The sequence below is a fragment of the Monodelphis domestica genome, chromosome 3 (genome assembly GCF_027887165.1).
Source record: "Monodelphis domestica isolate mMonDom1 chromosome 3, mMonDom1.pri, whole genome shotgun sequence".
Classification (NCBI taxonomy): Eukaryota; Metazoa; Chordata; class Mammalia; order Didelphimorphia; family Didelphidae; genus Monodelphis; species Monodelphis domestica.
This window is the reverse complement of record NC_077229.1, coordinates 495,579,517-495,598,060: the sequence shown is the minus strand read 5'-3', so window position 1 is coordinate 495,598,060 and position 18,544 is coordinate 495,579,517. Positions and strand designations below refer to the sequence as shown.

The 18,544-nt window shown below is 38.2% G+C and overlaps 1 protein-coding gene across 2 annotated transcripts in view; it reads left to right on the top strand.

Annotated features, from left to right (window-relative positions):
* Positions 1-18,544, top strand: part of SERINC5 (serine incorporator 5) — a 133,406-nt gene that overhangs the window by 65,634 nt on the left and 49,228 nt on the right. For both annotated transcript variants that reach the window (XM_056824818.1, XM_056824820.1), the window contains exons 3-5: positions 16,933-17,111; positions 17,536-17,618; positions 18,167-18,260. In XM_056824818.1, the coding sequence (XP_056680796.1) occupies positions 16,933-17,111; positions 17,536-17,618; positions 18,167-18,260 (356 nt within the window). The remainder of the gene's footprint in view (positions 1-16,932; positions 17,112-17,535; positions 17,619-18,166; positions 18,261-18,544) is intronic.

The following is an 18,544-nucleotide window of genomic DNA, read 5'->3' as shown; positions in this document are numbered from 1 at the left end:
TTCTTTCTTTCTTTCTTTCTTTCTTTCTTTCTTTCTTTCTTTCTTTCTTTCTTCCTTTCTTTCTTCCTTTCTTTCTTCCTTTCTTTCTTCCTTTCTTCCTTTCTTCCTTTCTTTCTTTCTTTCTTCCTTTCTTCCTTTCTTCCTTTCTTCCTTTCTTCCTTTCTTCCTTCCTTCCTTCCTTCCTTCCTTCCTTCCTTCCTTCCTTCCTTCCTTCCTTCCTTCCTTCCTTCCTTCCTTCCTTCCTTCCTTCCTTCCTTCCTTCCTTTCCTTCTCAGCTCAGATTACTTGGTATTGTAAGGGGAGGAAGAAGAGAGATGGTTTACAACCCGTGAGAGAAATTTCTGGGTTCAAATTTGACCTCAGACACTTCCTAGCTGTATGACCCTGGGCAAGTCACTTGACCCCCATTGTCTAGCCTTTACCACTCTTCTGCCTTGGAATCAATACTGTGAACAAGGAAATAGTCAAAAACACAGTAGTGATTCTAAGATGGAAGTTCTGTTATTATTTTTTAATCTATTCATATAACACATTGAGAATCCCAGATAGTCAAATAGCAGAATTATTGGGAATGGAAAGGTGCTCTTTCTTACTCATCTGATTGAGGTCAGGCTACCAATGGTGATGGGGAGTTCCCTAGAACAGAAAATGCAGAGCTGGACTCCATACATTACCATATGCTGCCACAGACTCTTATAGAAGCTATTTCTGGATCTCATTCACCCTGCCCCAAATAGCAGGCTCTCTCCACATTGCAGTATTGCTATTCTTAAATAGTTATCATGGGGAAATGGAATTCAGGAATAGGAAAGGGGCCTGAACTGAAGTACTTATCTGCATTTTCCCTAGACAGGAAGCTCAGTAAACATGGTGCAAATAAGATTTCAGGGAGAGCACTTACATTTATGAAAACAACAGACCCATTTCAGCTCTTGGGAAACTGCTTATAAGTGCTCGCTAATATCAATTTCTTTTCTGTTCATTCAAATGAACTTAAGTTTGCTTTAGAAGTTGAGGGCCTTTATTACGAAATACTTTATGATTATGGTTTTATGCCACGCATTGTGCTAGGGATTCAAAAAGAGACTATCCGAGCTCTCAAGGAGCTCATAATCTAATAGGGGAGATAACATGCAAATAGACACAATACATACATACAAAACAGAAAATATAGGAAATATGTGACAAAGGAAACTGGAAATAAGAGAGGGAGGAGATGGGATTTTTAGTTGGGACCTAAAGGAAGCCAGAACAGTTTGCTGGGAAGGTCACATAGCTGACTGAGACCTTTCTCATGATAGGTTAAAATTAGCTGAAGTTTCTCAGACATTTCTTATCTAAGATAAGGAAGCAGCCTGGAGGAAAAGGCATTTATGACACCTGTTTTACGGTCATCCTCCTCATGGTTCAGACTCAAAACAGATCTTCTCTTTGTTTTTTGATAGATTTACCACCAGGTCCAGCTGTGAATTTATCTTGGCATATAATGCTTCCCTTTCAATTAGCCTGTTATAAACTCTCCAAATGTAGCCTTGACATGTAAATCTCACAAACCTCACTTTGAAAGATAATTCTCTTTAGTTTATGGCCAAACTATTTGTCCTTATTTCTCTTTTTCTTTCAGTTATGGGTGAGAATCTGTTTCCCACTCAGATAAAGTGTAAGATAAAAAAGTATTTCTTGTATTATATTCTTATAGTTCTTATTACATTCTTAAGATAAAAATTTTTTTCTATTCTTATATTATGTTCTTATGATAAACATTTATTTCTTATGTCTCTTACATTCTTTTTTTTAAATTTAAAACCCTTACCTTCTGTCTTGGAGTCAATACTGTGTATTGGCTCCAAGACAGAAGAGTGGTAAGGGCTAGGCAATGGGGGTCAAGTGACTTGCCCAGGGTCACACAGCTAGGAAGTGGCTGAGGTCAGATTTGAACCTAGGACCTCCCGTCTCTAGGCCTGGTTCTCAATCCACTGAGCTACCCAGCTGCCCCCTCTTACATTCTTAATATAAAATTATTTTTTCAATTCTTATGTTCTTAAGATAAAAATTTATTTATTATATCTCTTACATTCTTAATATAAAAATTATTTCTTATATTCTTATTATGTTCTTAAGATAAAAATTTATTTCTTATATCTCTTACATTCTTTATATAAAATTATTTTTCAATTCTTATATTCTTAAGATAAAAATTTATTTCTTATATCTCTTACATTCTTTATATAAAATTATTTTTCAATTCTTATATTCTTAAGATAAAAATTTATTTCTTATATCTCTTACATCCTTAATATAAAAATTATTTCTTATATTCTTATATTATGTTCTTAAGATAAAAATTTATTATATCTCTTACGTTCTTAATATAAAATTATTTTTCAATTCTTATATTCTTAAGATAAAAATTTATTTCTTATATCTCTTACATCCTTAATATAAAAATTATTTCTTATATTCTTATATTATGTTCTTAAGATAAAAATTTATTATATCTCTTACGTTCTTAATATAAAATTATTTTTTCAATTCTTATGTTCTTAAGGTAAAAATTTATTTCTTATATTTCTTACATTCTTAATATAAAATTAATTTTTCAATTCTTATGTTCTCAAGATAAAAATTTATTTCTTATATCTCATATTCTTAATATAAAAATTATTTCTTATGTTCTTATATTATGTTCTTAAGGAAAAAAATCTTTTTCCAGGATTTCTTGCATCTAGGATAAATAGTAGTGGTAATTAGTCAAGAAGTATCATACTTTGCCTAGTGTGGATTGGTGGAAGAGATGGTTCATCCATAAGCATTTATTAGTGCTTCCTATATGCCAATCCTAGGAATATAAAGAAAGAGAAAAACAGTGCTTGCTTTCAAGGAGCCCCTTCTAAGGTGGATAGACAAGATGTAAATAACTAGATACATATAAGATATAAACAGAGGGAGCAGTTCAAATCTTGTCTTATACACTTCCTAGCTGTGTGACCCTGGGCAAGTCACTTAACCCCCATTGCCTAGCCCTTACTATCTTTCTGCCTAGAACCAATACACAGATTCTAAGACAAAAGGTAAGGGTTTAAGCAAAAAAAAAAAAGATGTATACAGAGTACACAGAAGATCATTTCAGAGCAGAAAATACTAGTTTTGGGGGTTGGAGTGGGTAGAGTACAGTTTGCCAGAGGTGAGATTCCAGGTGTAATTGAGAGGCACTGAGAGGAGAAATGGGTGTTGTGTATGAGGAACAGCCAGTAGCCCAGTGTGGATTGTAGAGAACATAGGAGAGTAAAAGGGTAAAAAGGCTGCCAAGATAGTAGGAGGAAGGACCCAGGTGGTGGAATGGTGGGTAATGGGGTGACATTGTGCTAGAGAGACTTGGGGCAGGTTCTAGAAGCTTTGTTGCCAGAAGAAATCCAGTACTCAGTGTGGCTGGGATGCCACGTGCTGTAGACATGAAGGAAGAGAACAGACGGGAGGCAAGGCAGTGTGGCGCAATAGAAGCAATCCTAGAGGCAGAAGACCAAGGTCTGAGTCTTACTTCTGCAACTTGCTGCCTGTGTAACAAATTACTTTTTCTCTCCCTTCTCTATGACATGAAAGAATTGGGTTGGATGGCCTCTAAGGTCCCTGCCAACTTTGCATCCTTTGATAATTAGGAATAGAATTATCTGGGAAGCTTCAGGAGTGAGGGAGGATTTGAGATGGTCTTTGAAGGTAAGACTCGAATGGTGGAGAAAGGGGGAAAGAAAAGAAGGTATTCCAGGCAGGTTGGGTAGGTGGAAATGAGCAGTCAGCCTGCCCAGAGCAGAAAGGGTTTGTTTTGTAATATATGGAAATAAAATTGACCATGGAAAATAGAGCCAGAATTTGTCTGGCAGGCAGTGGGGACCATTTAAGATAAAAAACGACCACCACTCAAAAACCTTTCTTCCTTAGTAACAACTCTGAGACAGAAGGGCCAGGGCTAGGCACATGGTGTTAAGTGGCTTGTGCAGAGTTAAGTGTCCAGGGTCAGATTTGAACCCATGTCCTCACAGTTCCAGGCCTGGCACTCTACCCACTGTTTAGCATTTAGGAGAATTTTTTTGTAGATATTTTATTTCCTGATTCATGTAATGACAATTTTTACACAGTTTCTCAAATGATAAGATCCAAATTGTCAAATGATAAGATCCAAATTGTCTCCCTTCTTCCTTTTGTCTCCTCTGTCTTGGAGATGGTGAACAATTTGATCTGGGTTTATATGTGTATCATCATGCAAAACCCATTTCCATATCATTCCTTGTTGTAAGAGAATGCTTGTATAAAATCAAAACCCCATAATAAGAACCCAATTAAACTAAAGTGAAAAATAGTATGTTTTGTTCTGCAGTCTGACTCTAATAGTTCTTTCTCTAGAGATGGACAGCATTCGTTGTCACGTCCCTCAGAATTGTTCTGGATCATTGTACTGTGGAGAACAGCCAAGTCTTTCACAGTTGATCATTGGACAACATTCAGTAGTGCTGTTACTGCATACAGTGTTCTCCTGGTTCTGTTTATTTCACTCTGCATTAATTAGTTTATGTAGGTCTTTCCAGTTCTTTCTGAAATCATCCTGTTCGTTTCTTATGGGACAATAGTAATCCATCACTATCATTTATCACAATTTGCTCAGCCATCCCCTAATGGATGCATTTAAGATTCTTAAGAGAAGAAGGGGAGGGAGCAACTTTTGGAAACCATTTTCAGGAGAGATTAGAGGTTGGGATTGGGTGATGGAGGGAATTGAAAATAAGAAATCCTCTTAAAAGAAAAGGAGATAAAAACGAAGGCTCTTCTGAACTTGCATGTGCTTTTTCATTGATTGTAAATGTAAATTGATTAAAATTCTATTTTTTTTTTAAACCCTTACCTTCCATCCTAGAATCAATACTGTGTATTGGTTCTAAGGCAGAAGAGTGGTAAGGGCTAGGCAATGGGGGTCAAGTGACTTGCTCAGGGTCACACAGCTGGGAAGTGTCTGAGGCCAGATTTGAGCCCAGGACCTCCCATCTCTGGGCCTGACTCTCAATCCACTGAGCCACTCAGCTGCCCCCTAAATTGATCAAAATTCTTAAGGGTTCCTCATTCCCTTCTTGAACTTTTCTTGAGCCTGGGGGAACAAATCAAGGATCCATGGAAATTTTCCAGCAAGCTAACCTTCTTCCAGTCACTTTTGTCTCACTGGCACTTTTTCCAAGTATACAACAGGATGTGATATCATTGTCATCATCATCATCATCATCATTATCATCCTCAGCCAGCCCTCACTGTTCTTTCTGAATGGGAAGGCTTTCAGTGAAAGAACCCCTTGTGGAGACTTTGCTTTGCCTGACCCACTCTGATGGCCTAAGGAAACTTAGGACTATGAGAAAAGAAGAATGAGAACTAAATTTGTAATTGCTAGGAAGGAAAACTTCTTTCACACCCACGCCAACATTCTTCCCATTCTGCTAACTGTATGCATGCTCTGTCTACAGTCACATGGACCTTTGCTATGTGGGAGCTAGTAACACAAGTAAGTACCTTCCTCCTCTTGAGTTGTTCATCTTTAGGCTGAGTTTTTTAATGCAGGCCCTGCTAAGGAAGTCTTAGAGGTAGAAGAAATAGAGGTTGGCTGTTCATTTTGGGGGTTAGTGAAGCCCACAACTCCTTAGAATATTTTTTTTGATCTTCAACTGAATTTAAAATTGAACTTAAAATTTTTTCTTTAAACTTTATTTGTTTCATGAACACATAGACATAATTTTTTTAGAATAGTTTTCTGACATTTTGAGATTCCAATAATTCCTTCTCTCCCCCCACCCCCCCGGAGGTAAATTGTCTGATGTAGTTTATACTAGTGCTTTCATGCAATACATATTTCAGAATTTTTTTTTTAACTTTACCTTTGGTCTTAGAATCAATACTGTGTAACGATTCCAAGGCAGAAGAGAAGTAAGGACTAGTCAATGGAGGTTAAGTGACTTGCCCAGGATCACACAGATAGGAACTATTATCTGGCTCTTATTTGAACCCAGGACCTCCCACCTCTCAAATCCTCTAAGTCACCTAGCTGCCTCCAGAGTGTTCCTAAATGCATAAAATAGAATATATAAAATTATGAAAAGGAACTAACTCTACTGAAGTGCTGTTACCAAAGTATTGTAAGGGGTAAATTTAGGGGGTTTTGACTGAAATATAAATTTAGTTGGTCTCCGGGGATTAAATTCAATCCCAATAAAAATACGCAAGTCAGTTTAGGAAATTTATGGTGGTTTAATTAATATAGAGGGAAGAAATTAGAAGAAAAGAGAGGGAAAAGGGTATAAGATTTCTCTGGCCTAGTCTGAGCCAAGGGGAGTTCAGAGACCTTCCAGCCACCAGGCCTCCTCCAAGATGAGGGGCCTCTTAGGAGGATGGTGTTTTTTAGGAAAGGTAAAGGAAAAAAATGGAATCAGCCTAAACTCTGAGAGAGCTCAGGGAAGACAACTCACCTGAACCACACTACTAAACTTCTCCCAGTTCCCTCATCAAGGACACTCGCCACCAGACCTGGACAAAAACTGCAGGCACGCCAAGCCACCGCCGCTGCCAAAGAGAGCCAGAGCCACCTCTCAGTGAAAAGACCCCGGAGAGATGAAGTGACACGAAATATATAGACCATTTTTTACATCACTTCCTGCATCTCACATGTACCAATGGTAGCTTAAGCTTGACTTAAGACAGCCCAGGGGGTCTGTCAGTTGTTTCTGATTTGTCATTTGCTAGCACATGTCTGCAATGGGCCATCCTCCTCAACACTTAATCCTTAAGTAGGGGTGTAGACATTCCTGTTTGTTAGACTAAGCAGGGTGGAGTAAATCTAAAAATTCATAGTAGTTAAAAAAAACAAGTTCACAGTCCTCAAGTTAAGAACCTCTGATCTGTACAGTTTTATAAACAAGGAAATTAAGACATGGGGAGCTATAGTGAGAGTCAAATCACAGAATTCTGAAATTGCACTTTTAGGATTCTTTGTAGGATTCTTAGAACTGTTCTGTCAAATGAGATGATACATATAAATCGCTAGACAGGTAACTGCTCTTTATTTTTTAATAATGATTTGTATCTATCAGTTATTTGTGTACAAGTCTCTGTCTCCCCTCTTACATCCATATTAGATGGTAAAATCTAATATAACGCCTCATAAATATATGTTCCATTGGCTGGAATGTGCGGTATCTTCACTGAACACTTGCTAGCTGTATCACGACCCCTTATTAGTCACTTGGTTGGTGTATCTTTTGTGATTTTCTTCTCTCTCAATTTACTTCCCCTTCTTTCTTTTTTGCTCCCTATTCTAACATCTGAAATGTTAGATGGCACTTGATATCTTCCTTCTTGGATCATGGTTATTTTTGTGCTCCTTATTCTCTTCTCCCCTCTCCTTCCCATGAAGTTCTTGGCAGCAGGACCCTTGTGTCCTAGCTGACTTTTCTGTTGTTTCTGTTTGGAGTTCCCTTTGTCATGTGGTATCTTCTCATAGAATGAACTAGCCTCATAGAATAGTGACTGGCCAAAGGTGATAAGGTACTTGGGCTACATTTATGCACAGATGTTTGTTGAACACATACAGTTAATTGGTTGTGGGAGATAAAGAGAAGTATAAAACATAACTCTCTGCACTTAAGATCAGTGAGAGCAAGGAGATGAGATATAGACTTGTCATAAAGAACACAGATGCCAGGTACGCCTTTAAGTGCCATATAGTGCTAGTTATTACACGTTAAGAATAAAGAATGCATGTAATCACAAGAGAAATGTTTGAGACAAATGATTATAATAACAAACATTTGTATAGCTCTTTAATGTTCAAAAAATGCTTCCTTCAAATACATATATATATATATATATTATTTCTTATCAATATCAATAGTAAGTATTGATTCTAAGGCGGAAGAGCAATATGGGCTAGGTAATTGGGGGTAAGTGATTTGCCCAGGGCTACACAGCTGGGAAGTGTCTGAGGCCAAATTTGAACCCAGGTCCTTCTGACTCTGGGTCTGATGTTCTATCTATTGTCCCTTTCTTCACATATCTTGTAATATAATTTTGTTTAATTATTGAAGCAGTTAAATCAGAGCCCAAGAAATAGCACCCTGGAAAACCCATATTGTAGAGTTGCAACCATGTACTTACTTGTTGTCCCTTTTTACTAGTATTATTTAGGCTCCCAGAAAAAGTTTCTGAATATTCTGAGACCATCCTTCTTGAAACATTGGTCTTAAAGCCACCCTCTGTAGCTTGCCTCCTTTGGTAGCCCACTAGCACCCTCTTCTTCATCCCTCCGTGTTGAGTTAAAGCATCTCCTTTTGTGGAGAGAGGGTGCATGGTTCTTAGGAAGAAGGAAGCCTAAAACTTACCCTCAGCTGAGAATATTTTTGGCAGATATCCATGTAAAAGGAGACTTGCCTTCAGGTTGTGAGCTTTAAGAATTTTAGTTCTTGGAAACAATCATACTCTTCATTGGCACCTTTGACTTAGTTTACTGTCTAGCTCCCACAATGCAAAGCAAACCAGATCTGTCTGCTGAATATGGCATTTGACTATGATTTTGAATTAGACACTTGCTGAGCTAAGTTAATTTTTTTGTTTGAGATCTAGCGACTGTAGATGTTAATGGGAACATTGAAACCCTTGCATGCAAATAGGTATTTTATTTATTTTATTTTTATTTTTTGACAATTTTATTTAATTGGTTAATTTAGAATATTTTTTCCATGGTTACAAGATTTATGTTCTTTTCCTCCCCTCCCCCCAACTCCCTCCCATTGCTGGCACTCCACTGGGTTTTACATGTGTCATTGATCAATATCTATTTCCATATTATTAATATTTGAACTAGGGTAATTGTTTAGAGTCTACATCTCCAATCATATCCCCATCAACCCATGTGGTCAAGCAGTTGTTCTTCTGTCTTTCTGGAAACAGGAATTTTAGACCAGCTTCCAATGTGAGATGAGAGCCAGCCCAGTCTCTGTAAAGAGAGTTGTGAACCCTAGTGGGTTCTTTTGCCTTACAGTCCTTGGCGATATCTTTTAGCCTTTTAGCCCACTATATTAGGTGCTTTTTAGAGGAGCGAGTACCTTCAGAAAATGATGAGCATGGTGAGGTTTAAGTTGCCAGGGGGAGAAGTGGACTCAAGGGGAAACTCACTGACAGAGTTGTGGAGGGTGAGAGAGAGACAGACAGAGAGAGACAGAGAGAGAGAGACAGAGAGAGACAGAGAGAGAAAAGGAAAGGGGAGAAGGGGGGTAGGAGAGAGAGAGGGGTGAGGGAGGCAGGAGGGAGGGAGAGTTGGCAGGCATGTAGGGTTGACCTGTTTTCCTTCCTTCCCAGGCTGGTTGATTGTGAGAAAGATGATTTCTAAATAGCTTTCTCCCTTCCAGATATCATCCAGACATAACACCATGTGTGAGAAAGTAATAGTTTCCCATAAAGAAACTTGACTACTTGAAAGGCTTTCTTTTAACCTCTTCCCCCTACCCACCCCTTGCCCTCAAGGGACATCCTTCCTTTCTGTCTTCCCTAGCCTCAACACAGGATCTACAGAGTGCTAGGAAAAAAGTAGTGGGGAATGATTTCTGCGCTAGATGCACCAAAGTGAACTAATGCTATCCTGCTGAGAATCTATTTGAATCTGAACCAAGAACAAAGAGCTTTGATTCCTGTCCAGTAAGTAATAAGCTTGCCAGGAAGTAGAAGAAAAGAAACAATAGTTATTGTCCTGAGCTGGTGAAGATAATTTGCGCCCCCCCCTTTTATTTTTTTATCAGATGCTAGTTACATCTCTGCTTCAGGATTGACATACTGAGGCTTTGTTTGGGGGAGAGAGGAGAAGAGATGGTTAGAAATTGTCTTCTAAGACCTGTGTTTTCTTTTCATCAAATAAAAGCTTCTTTTTTTCCCTAATGCTGTAAACAAGTGAAACAGTCACAGGTCCCAGGCCTTTGTGATCCCTAACAGTCTAAAATAGCAGGCAGTATCATTCTTTGTGGAAGGGGCATATGACAAGAAAAGAGAGATGACATTAAGGAGAGATTTGAAAATATAAATATTTGGATGTTATACATTCAATCACTGGTATATACTGGATAGAATGCTGGGCTCGAGGATCCAGAATATCTGGGTTCAAATCCTGCCTCTGACACTCTTTACTGTTCTCAACTTAATTTTCCTTCTCTGCTCCCTGAGCTGATATTATGATAAAAATATTAATTTCTGGCTTTGTTTTTCCAAAGGTCTGTGCAAGCACCAGATCTGTGTTAGTAGCCTCTTCTATCTCTCAAATTCTCTAATAGATGATTTCATTTATATTCTGTAATACAGTTGAAAGTCACTTAACCTTGTTTTCCTTAGTTTGCTCATCTCAAAAATGAGCTGGAGAATAAAATGGTAAACCACTCCAGTATCTTGGCCAAGAAAACACCAAAAAGGGGTCATGAAGAGCCATACAATCTTGTCAACAATAACAATACAGCTAGTTGTAGGGCTCAGTTTTGTGTAGCTGCTCCCATGGTTCTGTGTAATAAGATGTACAGCTCAGCTCAGGGATAAGAAGGGGCTCGGAATTTGATCTAGCTCAGCCAGTTAAACAATATTTTAAAGTTGTGTGGTAGTTTTGGAGAAGCTGTGTTTTCTAGGATTCAATTTTTAAGAATCGCTTATTATCACAATTCCCTGAGTAGACATGGTGTTGGAGAATTGACTTATCCTCTGAGTCTTCGTTTGGGAGAAGAGAAAAGAGGAAAGATGGTCAGAAATTGTCTTAAGAATTGTCAGAATCTAGTTAATTTTTGACAACCTCCTCCCCCAAGACAAATTATCTTCACTAGCTGAGGACAATAACTTAGTTCTTTGTTTTCTTCTTCCTGGCAAGTTTATTACTTAATGGGCAGGAATCAAAGCTCTTTATCCTTGGTTCAGATTCAAAAAAAATCTTAGCTCACATTGGTGCATCTAGTTGGGAAAGTATTTTACAGATTTGGGGACAGAGATGAGGATCTGTGAAGTGATGGCATGGCTTTCAGTCACCAGCAGCTTGAATGTCAGGACAGATGCCCTGGGTTCTCTCTCTCTGGTATGTCTAAGGGTTGTCATCAGTTTCTTCCCATGTGTTGCCTCTGACCTAAATATTCAGGCTAGAGCTCACCCAAGAAAAGAATGCAATTACACAAAAGCCATCCCAGTCAGATAAGAATTCTGACTTTGAAGACTGCCAGAAAAAAAGCTTCTACAGTTCTGATTGGTCATTCATACCACAAATGATAAACTTTGATTGCTGAGGAATCAGCAATTGTTGTCTTTTTTTATTTTTAAACCCGTACCTGCTTAAAAAATTTTTTTTGAACCCTCACTTTCTATCTTTTAGAACTAATACTATTTATTGAGATCCGATTAGAACTCAAGACTTTCCATCTCCAGGCCTGGTGCTCTATACACTGAGCCATTTAGATGCCTTCCTTAATATCACACCTATGACAAAAGAGTGACAAGAGCTAAGCAAATGGGGTTAAGTGACTTTCTCAGGGTCACCATAGGTAAGGAAGCATCTGAGGCTAGATTTGAACTCTTGTCCTGCTGACTCCAGCCTGTTGCTCTATCCACAGTGCTACTTAGCTGCCCATAGAGAATACTTTATTATGTTTAATTTAATTCCCTCATGCTACAGTTTGAGCCTATTTTCTCATATTCTGCCTTCAGCCAAGATTGAATTCAAATGGGTGCCACCTTGAGTGAGAATCTTTTCGTATACTTTTTGTATTATTATTCAGTCATTCCTAGTCCTCTCTTGCTCGGTTGAATAATTGAACAATTATGAATTTGAACAATATGAATTCTTTAATCTGGCTTTTGGTGGAAATTTTAGTTTGTTACTTATTATTTACTGTCTTTACTTGTTGAGAATCTCAAAGTCTCATTCTTTTAAAAAGGTTGATATAAATGCATATGTATGTTACCATAATTTCTAAATAATATATCAATCCCTTGTAAGGAAAAAAAATGTAAAAAGAAAGTGGTAAAGGGAAAAGCAGTTTAACAACTGTCTGACAGTTAAGGCAATGTTTTTACTTCTCTAGCCCTCCAATTCTGTTATGAAGAGAGAGGAGAAAAAGATGAATTTTGTTCTTTTTTCTTCAGGGCCAATCTTGATCATTATAATCTCATTTTCCTTCTTTTTTTGGGGGGGTGTTTCCCTTAAATTGTACTTGTTTTCCAAATTCTGCCTATTATGACTTTGTATCATTTCATAGGAGTCTTCTAATTCTTCTATTTCAGTAATATTCCATTATCTTCATATTGTAAGGGCAGGTTACAAAGGAAAAGCACCAGTATCTGTTTCAAAAATCATTACACTATACCACCATTTGTTTCTTCATGCATTAATTAGTCCATTGACGTCTACTTTGTTTCCAATTTTTTGCTACTGCAAAAAGTAGGTCTATGAATATGGAATATTTTTGTCTTACACACACACACACACACACACACACACACACACACACACACACACATACACACACACACACAAAATCCTTAGATCAAAGGATATGACTAACATAACATGGTATAACATACATACTTCTAAATTCCTTTCCAGACCCAATTTATAGCTCCACCAACAATGTATTAGTATGTCTATCTTTAAAAGGTTCATTTGTACTCCTGTTCATATAATATTAACTTTGAGGTCCCAGAGAATTATTATTAAGCTGCAGTTGCTCTTTTGGGAAATGAGCTTACTAATTCTAGACAGTGTAGGTCAAACCACATCAGAGTTTTTGGCAGAATTTCAGTTCTTTTTTTGACCGTCAGCTGAAGTTAGCAATGTAGACAGCTGTATCACATAATGCCACAAGACTTAGGAAAACAGATATTGCTCGTCTTTCCTTTGTTCAGCACCAATATCCTAGTAGGGTGATTTTGCTTATTAGTATGGGGTGGGATGTCATGTAGAAACCATTAAGAAATGGAATATAAGTTCTGAGCCCCTTGAGGACAGAAACTGTTTCTCTTTTCATTTTTGTATTCCGAGTGTCTTAATTTCAGTGAATTTGAGGATAAATTTATATTGGAAATACTCAAAATTTGATTTATTCAGAGTGCTAGGAGTTCAGTGACATTTATTTATCACCTAACAAATATTTTCTAAACACCATATGTAACTGGAAGAAATACAAATATAAATTCATTGAAAAGGATCCCAGGAGTTATTTATTCCATCCCATACCTGAATAGGAATACTGCCTACAAATAGTCATTTTGATTTTGCTTTGAGACTTTCAGTTTTAGGGCACCTGGGTAGCTCAGTGGATAGAGAGCCAGGCCTAGAGATGGGAGGTCCTGGGTTCAAATTTGACCTCAGATACTTCCCAGCTGTGTGACCTTAGGCAAATCACTTGACCCCCATTGCCTAGCCCTTACCACTCTTCTGCCTTGGAACCAATACACAGTATTGATTCCAAGATGGAAGATAAGGGTTTAAAAAAAAGGCTTCCAGTTTTCTCTTTAAGATAGGAACTCCCCAATTCTTTAGTCAGTCCCTATATAATCTGGTTTCTAATTTGTGTTCTCTCCCTTTCATAGACTTCCTAAGTGATTGTCTGTCTGTCTCCCCCTCCCACCTTTCTCTTTCTCCGTCTCCCTTCCATCCTCTCCCTCTCTTTCTCCTCCACCTCTCAACTTCCCCACTCTCCATTTGCCCAGAGTCACATAGCTAGGAAGTGTCTGAACCCAGACTTGAACTGAGGTCCTTCAAAGCTATAAGCTTGGTGCTGTAGCTACTATCAAGCAGCCTCTCTCTCTTAAAAAAAAAAGAATTTGCCATGTCTGGGAAACAAAAATAATTTTCTTCTTCATTTCTTGCCCTAGAGTCTTTGACCTTTTTTCTCAACTAGATATCCTGGAAACAAAGACTTGAGAGTATTCATAGAGATTTAATATCCAACTCCTATACTTAGAAATGAAAAAAAAAATAGGACCCAGAGATAACTGAGTTATTCCAAAATCACAGATTGTTTTGGGCAAGTAGTTTCATGTATGGAAACACAAATGCCCTTTTCCAGGTATCATTTTCTTCCTTTTACAGTCAGTAGTGTTTGACCATAGTTATACCTTACTTTAAAACTGTTTTTGAACTCCTCTGTGAATAAATCTGATTCTGTGGAAAATCAAATGGATAGTTTCAGTTCATAGGAAACCGTACTATTTAAAGACATCTTATATGGAAGTAATTATTAATTGATATTAACGTGAACTTTTTCCACGTTCATCTAAGTTGACATATGCCCACAGAGGGTTCACGAGGCTAGGGGCAAAGACCAGTTATGTTTTATTTATGAACTGAGTATTTTTAATATTTTTTGGCCTGGAATTTGTTTTCTCCCAGCCTTCCATGCAGTCATTTTGCTTGTGAACAAGTTGATGCAGAACCATCACAGACAAATTAGTGAGCTTAATATTCAGGCGAGGTTTGTGATGTTTGGTCAGTCTAAATGAGGAGGTGACACCCTTTGGCCTGAGGTATATTTATCTTTTTAGTATGGAATATGTGTGTAGTATGTGTGTTTTCTTTATTAAAAAAAAACTTAGGAGAGGGCTTGGAACAACAAATATTTGCCCAGAACCAGATTATCCTTGTTAAAATTTAGCCTGCTTTTTCTTGTATATATTTAGCATTTTATTAAATGCTGGTGCTGTATTAAGTCATGTCTAGAATGTATAGACGGTTTTGTTAAGCATTTGGGAGTGTGGTTGTCTCTACTTTGGCTGGGGTATGTGAATGACCCATTGATTCGGGGTCTCAGAGGCAGAGATCCATGTCCATTTTAGCTTCATCCCTTCTTGGTCTCTTACCTCCTCTTTCCCTTCCATTGTGACAACTTTTGTTCCCAAGTTCCCTCTACATAGTATATCTTCTATTCTCATGCTAGTTCTTCTTTTTCCATGGAAATCTACCCTTTTGGGGAAGGATCTTGTCTTCTCTCCTGGTTATGCACATCTCTCCTTCCCTTATGGCATAAGGCTTACACTCTTGGGTCAAGAAAGTGAGTCATCCCACTCCTTGCTTCTCTGCTGCTGCCACTCAGCAGCCTCCTCTTCCTTAAAGCTCATTTTATCTAATGTATTACCCTGACCAGATTCTTGTTGCTTACATCTACTGGCCCCCACGTTACCATCCCTTCACTCTCTTTGGCATCAGAAGCCAACCTTCTGGTTTTCTTTTATTCACATTCATAGTTTATAATGACTATATATCCCAGCTTAATCAGCACCATCCTCATTTCAACATCAAGGGCTATAGGTGCTGCTTGTGTGATAGTGTAGTTGGAGCCATGCTGTGAAAAGAGACAGCATAGGGAGAGGCAAGGTGGTGCAATAAGTAAAGAGTTGGATGTAGAGATGAGTAGTCCTGGGTTCAAATCTGACCTCAGCTACTTCCTGGCCATGGGCAAGTCCCTTAACCCCCATTGCCCAGCCCTTACCAGTCTTCTGCCTTGGACCCAGTACCCTTGGAACCCTATCACCTAAAGGCTTGGTGTGTTACATTTCACCTCTTTCCCAGAGTTCTCCTTAAAGGGATTTGGAAGGGGGGGGGGATAGTATCTAAACTCTCTATTCTTGGCTCCATCCTTGGTAGGAAGGGGTCCCCCAGTTCCATTTAAAAACTTAAAAGATTAGCTTTTATAAAGGAGTGCTTATTTTAAAGGTATAGGAAATGGGGCAGTTAGGTGGCACAGTAGATAGAGTGCTAGGTGTGGAGTCAGGAGGACCTGGCCTCAGACACTTCTTTAGCTTTGTGGTCCTGGGCAAGTGATTTAACCCCAATTGCCTAGCTTTTGGCACTTTTTAGTCTCAGAATTGATACTAAAACAGAAGGTAAAGTGTTAAAAAAAGTATAGGAAGAATAAACGTGAAAACATTTCTCTCTGAAAACCAGGGATGCAATTCTCGAGCCTCATCCCTACCCATATTCTCCTTTCGGGGGGTTGGGGAGGGAAGTAAGGGGCATAGCTTAGAGCAGTTCCTACATAGCATAGTCCCATGTTCCAAGCCCAGAGTCTCCTTTTGGAGATTTCCCTACTGGCTGCCTGATTTCACAACTGGCCCAGATCTTACCTCTGAATTCACTGTGGTTCAGTTCTGGGCATTATACCCTGTGTATCTAGAACTGGAAAAAAATTAAAAAAAAAAAGGAGATGGAACGGAAATAACACCCCCAACTCAAACCTGTTTATCCCTGCCTTGTTTATCCCTTCCTGCTCAGGTCATGGTACCTGTGCTTTCGATAAACTTAGATATTCATCTCTGAATGCTATGGGAGAGAGTTCATTTTTTCTCTTTTCATCATCAGCCTGGGACAGGGACAGGCACAATTAATGAATGAACTTTTATTGATTTTTCTGATTGATTTGAGTGTTGGTAGAATGGTAGGGCAAGGGATTCAATGGTCCAGAACATTATTCAATTGAACAGGATGTTGTGATATAAAAGGGAATAACCAAGGGTGATGGATGGTCATAGGAGGAGGGGAAAGCAAGGAATGTAATGATTGGAGGTTTTTCTCTATCTGCCTCAGTTTCTTCCTCTGTAAAATAGGGTATAATAATACCTACCTATTGATCAAATGAAACAATATTTGTAAAGCTTAGCACAGTGCCTGTCATATAGTAGACTTTTACTTAATAAATTGTAGTTCTCTCCATTTTCATCTCCCTCAGTAATTTACAGTGTTTTTTTTGGGGGGGGTCTTAGAGAATAATTTGTCTTCCTTAAACTGTGTTTCTCCTTGATCCTCTGGTCCCCCTTAGCCCCTACCCTAAGACCTTGACTATTTGAAAGCATGTGTGTTGGCCAGTTTTAAATATTATTCCTTTCCTCCCCATTCAGATTCCTTTTTATGAAGATATTTGCAAAGGCATTAAAGCCGGGGACACTTGTGAGAAGCTGGTGGGCTACTCTGCAGTTTACAGAGTGTGTTTCGGGATGGCCTGTTTCTTCTTCCTCTTCTGTTTATTTACAGTCAAGATTAACAACAGCAAGAGCTGCCGAGCCTACATTCACAATGGGTAAGTAGCCCTGGTGGGTTCTAACCTCCCTTCCATAGCAGGAAGCTCTCCTAAAACTCTTTCCTTCTGTCTTAGTACCAATTCTAAGACAGAAGAGCAGCAAGGAATAGTCTAGGAAGTTGGGATTAAGTGACTTGCTCAGGGTCATACAGCTAAGAATTGCCTGAAACCAGATTTGAACTCGGGTCCTCCTAACTCCAGACCTGATGCTCTGTACTACCTAGCCATCCCTTGACTTAGTTTCCAGAGACTGTTTTTTTTTTTTAAAGAATGAGACCTAGATCAAATGAATTGCTGCATTTCTTTAGGATGTCTTTTTTTTGTGAGCAAGTTACCCTCCTTTTTTATATATATTTAAATTGTATTTGTATTTAAATTATACTTACATTTAAATTAATTTCACTCTTGTTTTTCTCCCTGCCAGATTCTGGTTCTTTAAACTTTTACTCTTGGTGGCCATGTGCTCAGGAGCATTCTTCATTCCAGACCAGGACACATTCCTGAACGGTACCAATGGGTGGTTTAGGAATTCCATTTTGTCTTTTTTCTTACCTTATAAAATTAACTACTGGCATAAGCGAAAGGGTATTTATTGAGTAAAACCATAGTTTTTTAACACCTCCTTCTGAAAATTATTTGTTTCTCTCCTTTGCCCTTTTCCATCCAATTTCTTGTTTCTCTTCATATTATTTATGTTCCTGTCCATGTCTCTGTCCCTTTAGTTCTGAGCTGATTAATGTATACTGTGAAAACATAAGTCAGAAAACACCAGAAAGTATTTTCTTTCCTTTCTCTCCCCTGACCCCCACCTTCTGGGGGGTGGGGTGGGGTGGCGGGGGAGTAAAAATCCTTGAAACAAATTTAATAGTCAAGTAAAACAAATTCTCCTATTAGTCATATTTAAATATATATCATTCAGGAAATATAGTTTATGTTTTAAAATGTAATAATCTATAAATGTGTAAGTTCTAAAATTATAATATACAGCTAGTTAGTCTTAAAGTGAATTCATTGATTTTCTTTTTTTTCTCTTTGTGTTGGTTTCTACTTTGCAGTATGGCGCTATGTGGGAGCCGTTGGAGCATTTGTCTTTATAGGAATACAGCTCATCCTACTTGTGGAGTTTGCACATAAATGGAATAAAAACTGGTATGTACCATTGTAACAAAGCTTTATAGGAGTGCTTGGCAAAAGTCAATTTATAAACAATGCATGAACTTTCCTTTTTTCTTTCAGGAGGTTCCTTAGCCTTGTTACTGTGTTCTTCAAGACTTTTAAAAATATATTTTTCTCATGTGCTTAGTTTATGATTTACTAAATATCAAGAGTATGCCTAGGGCCTACTGAGTGGTTATGGAAGCACTTATGGCATAAAGCTGAGTGGAATATATGTGCTGAGTAATTAAACACACATGCTCTCTCTCTGTCTCTGT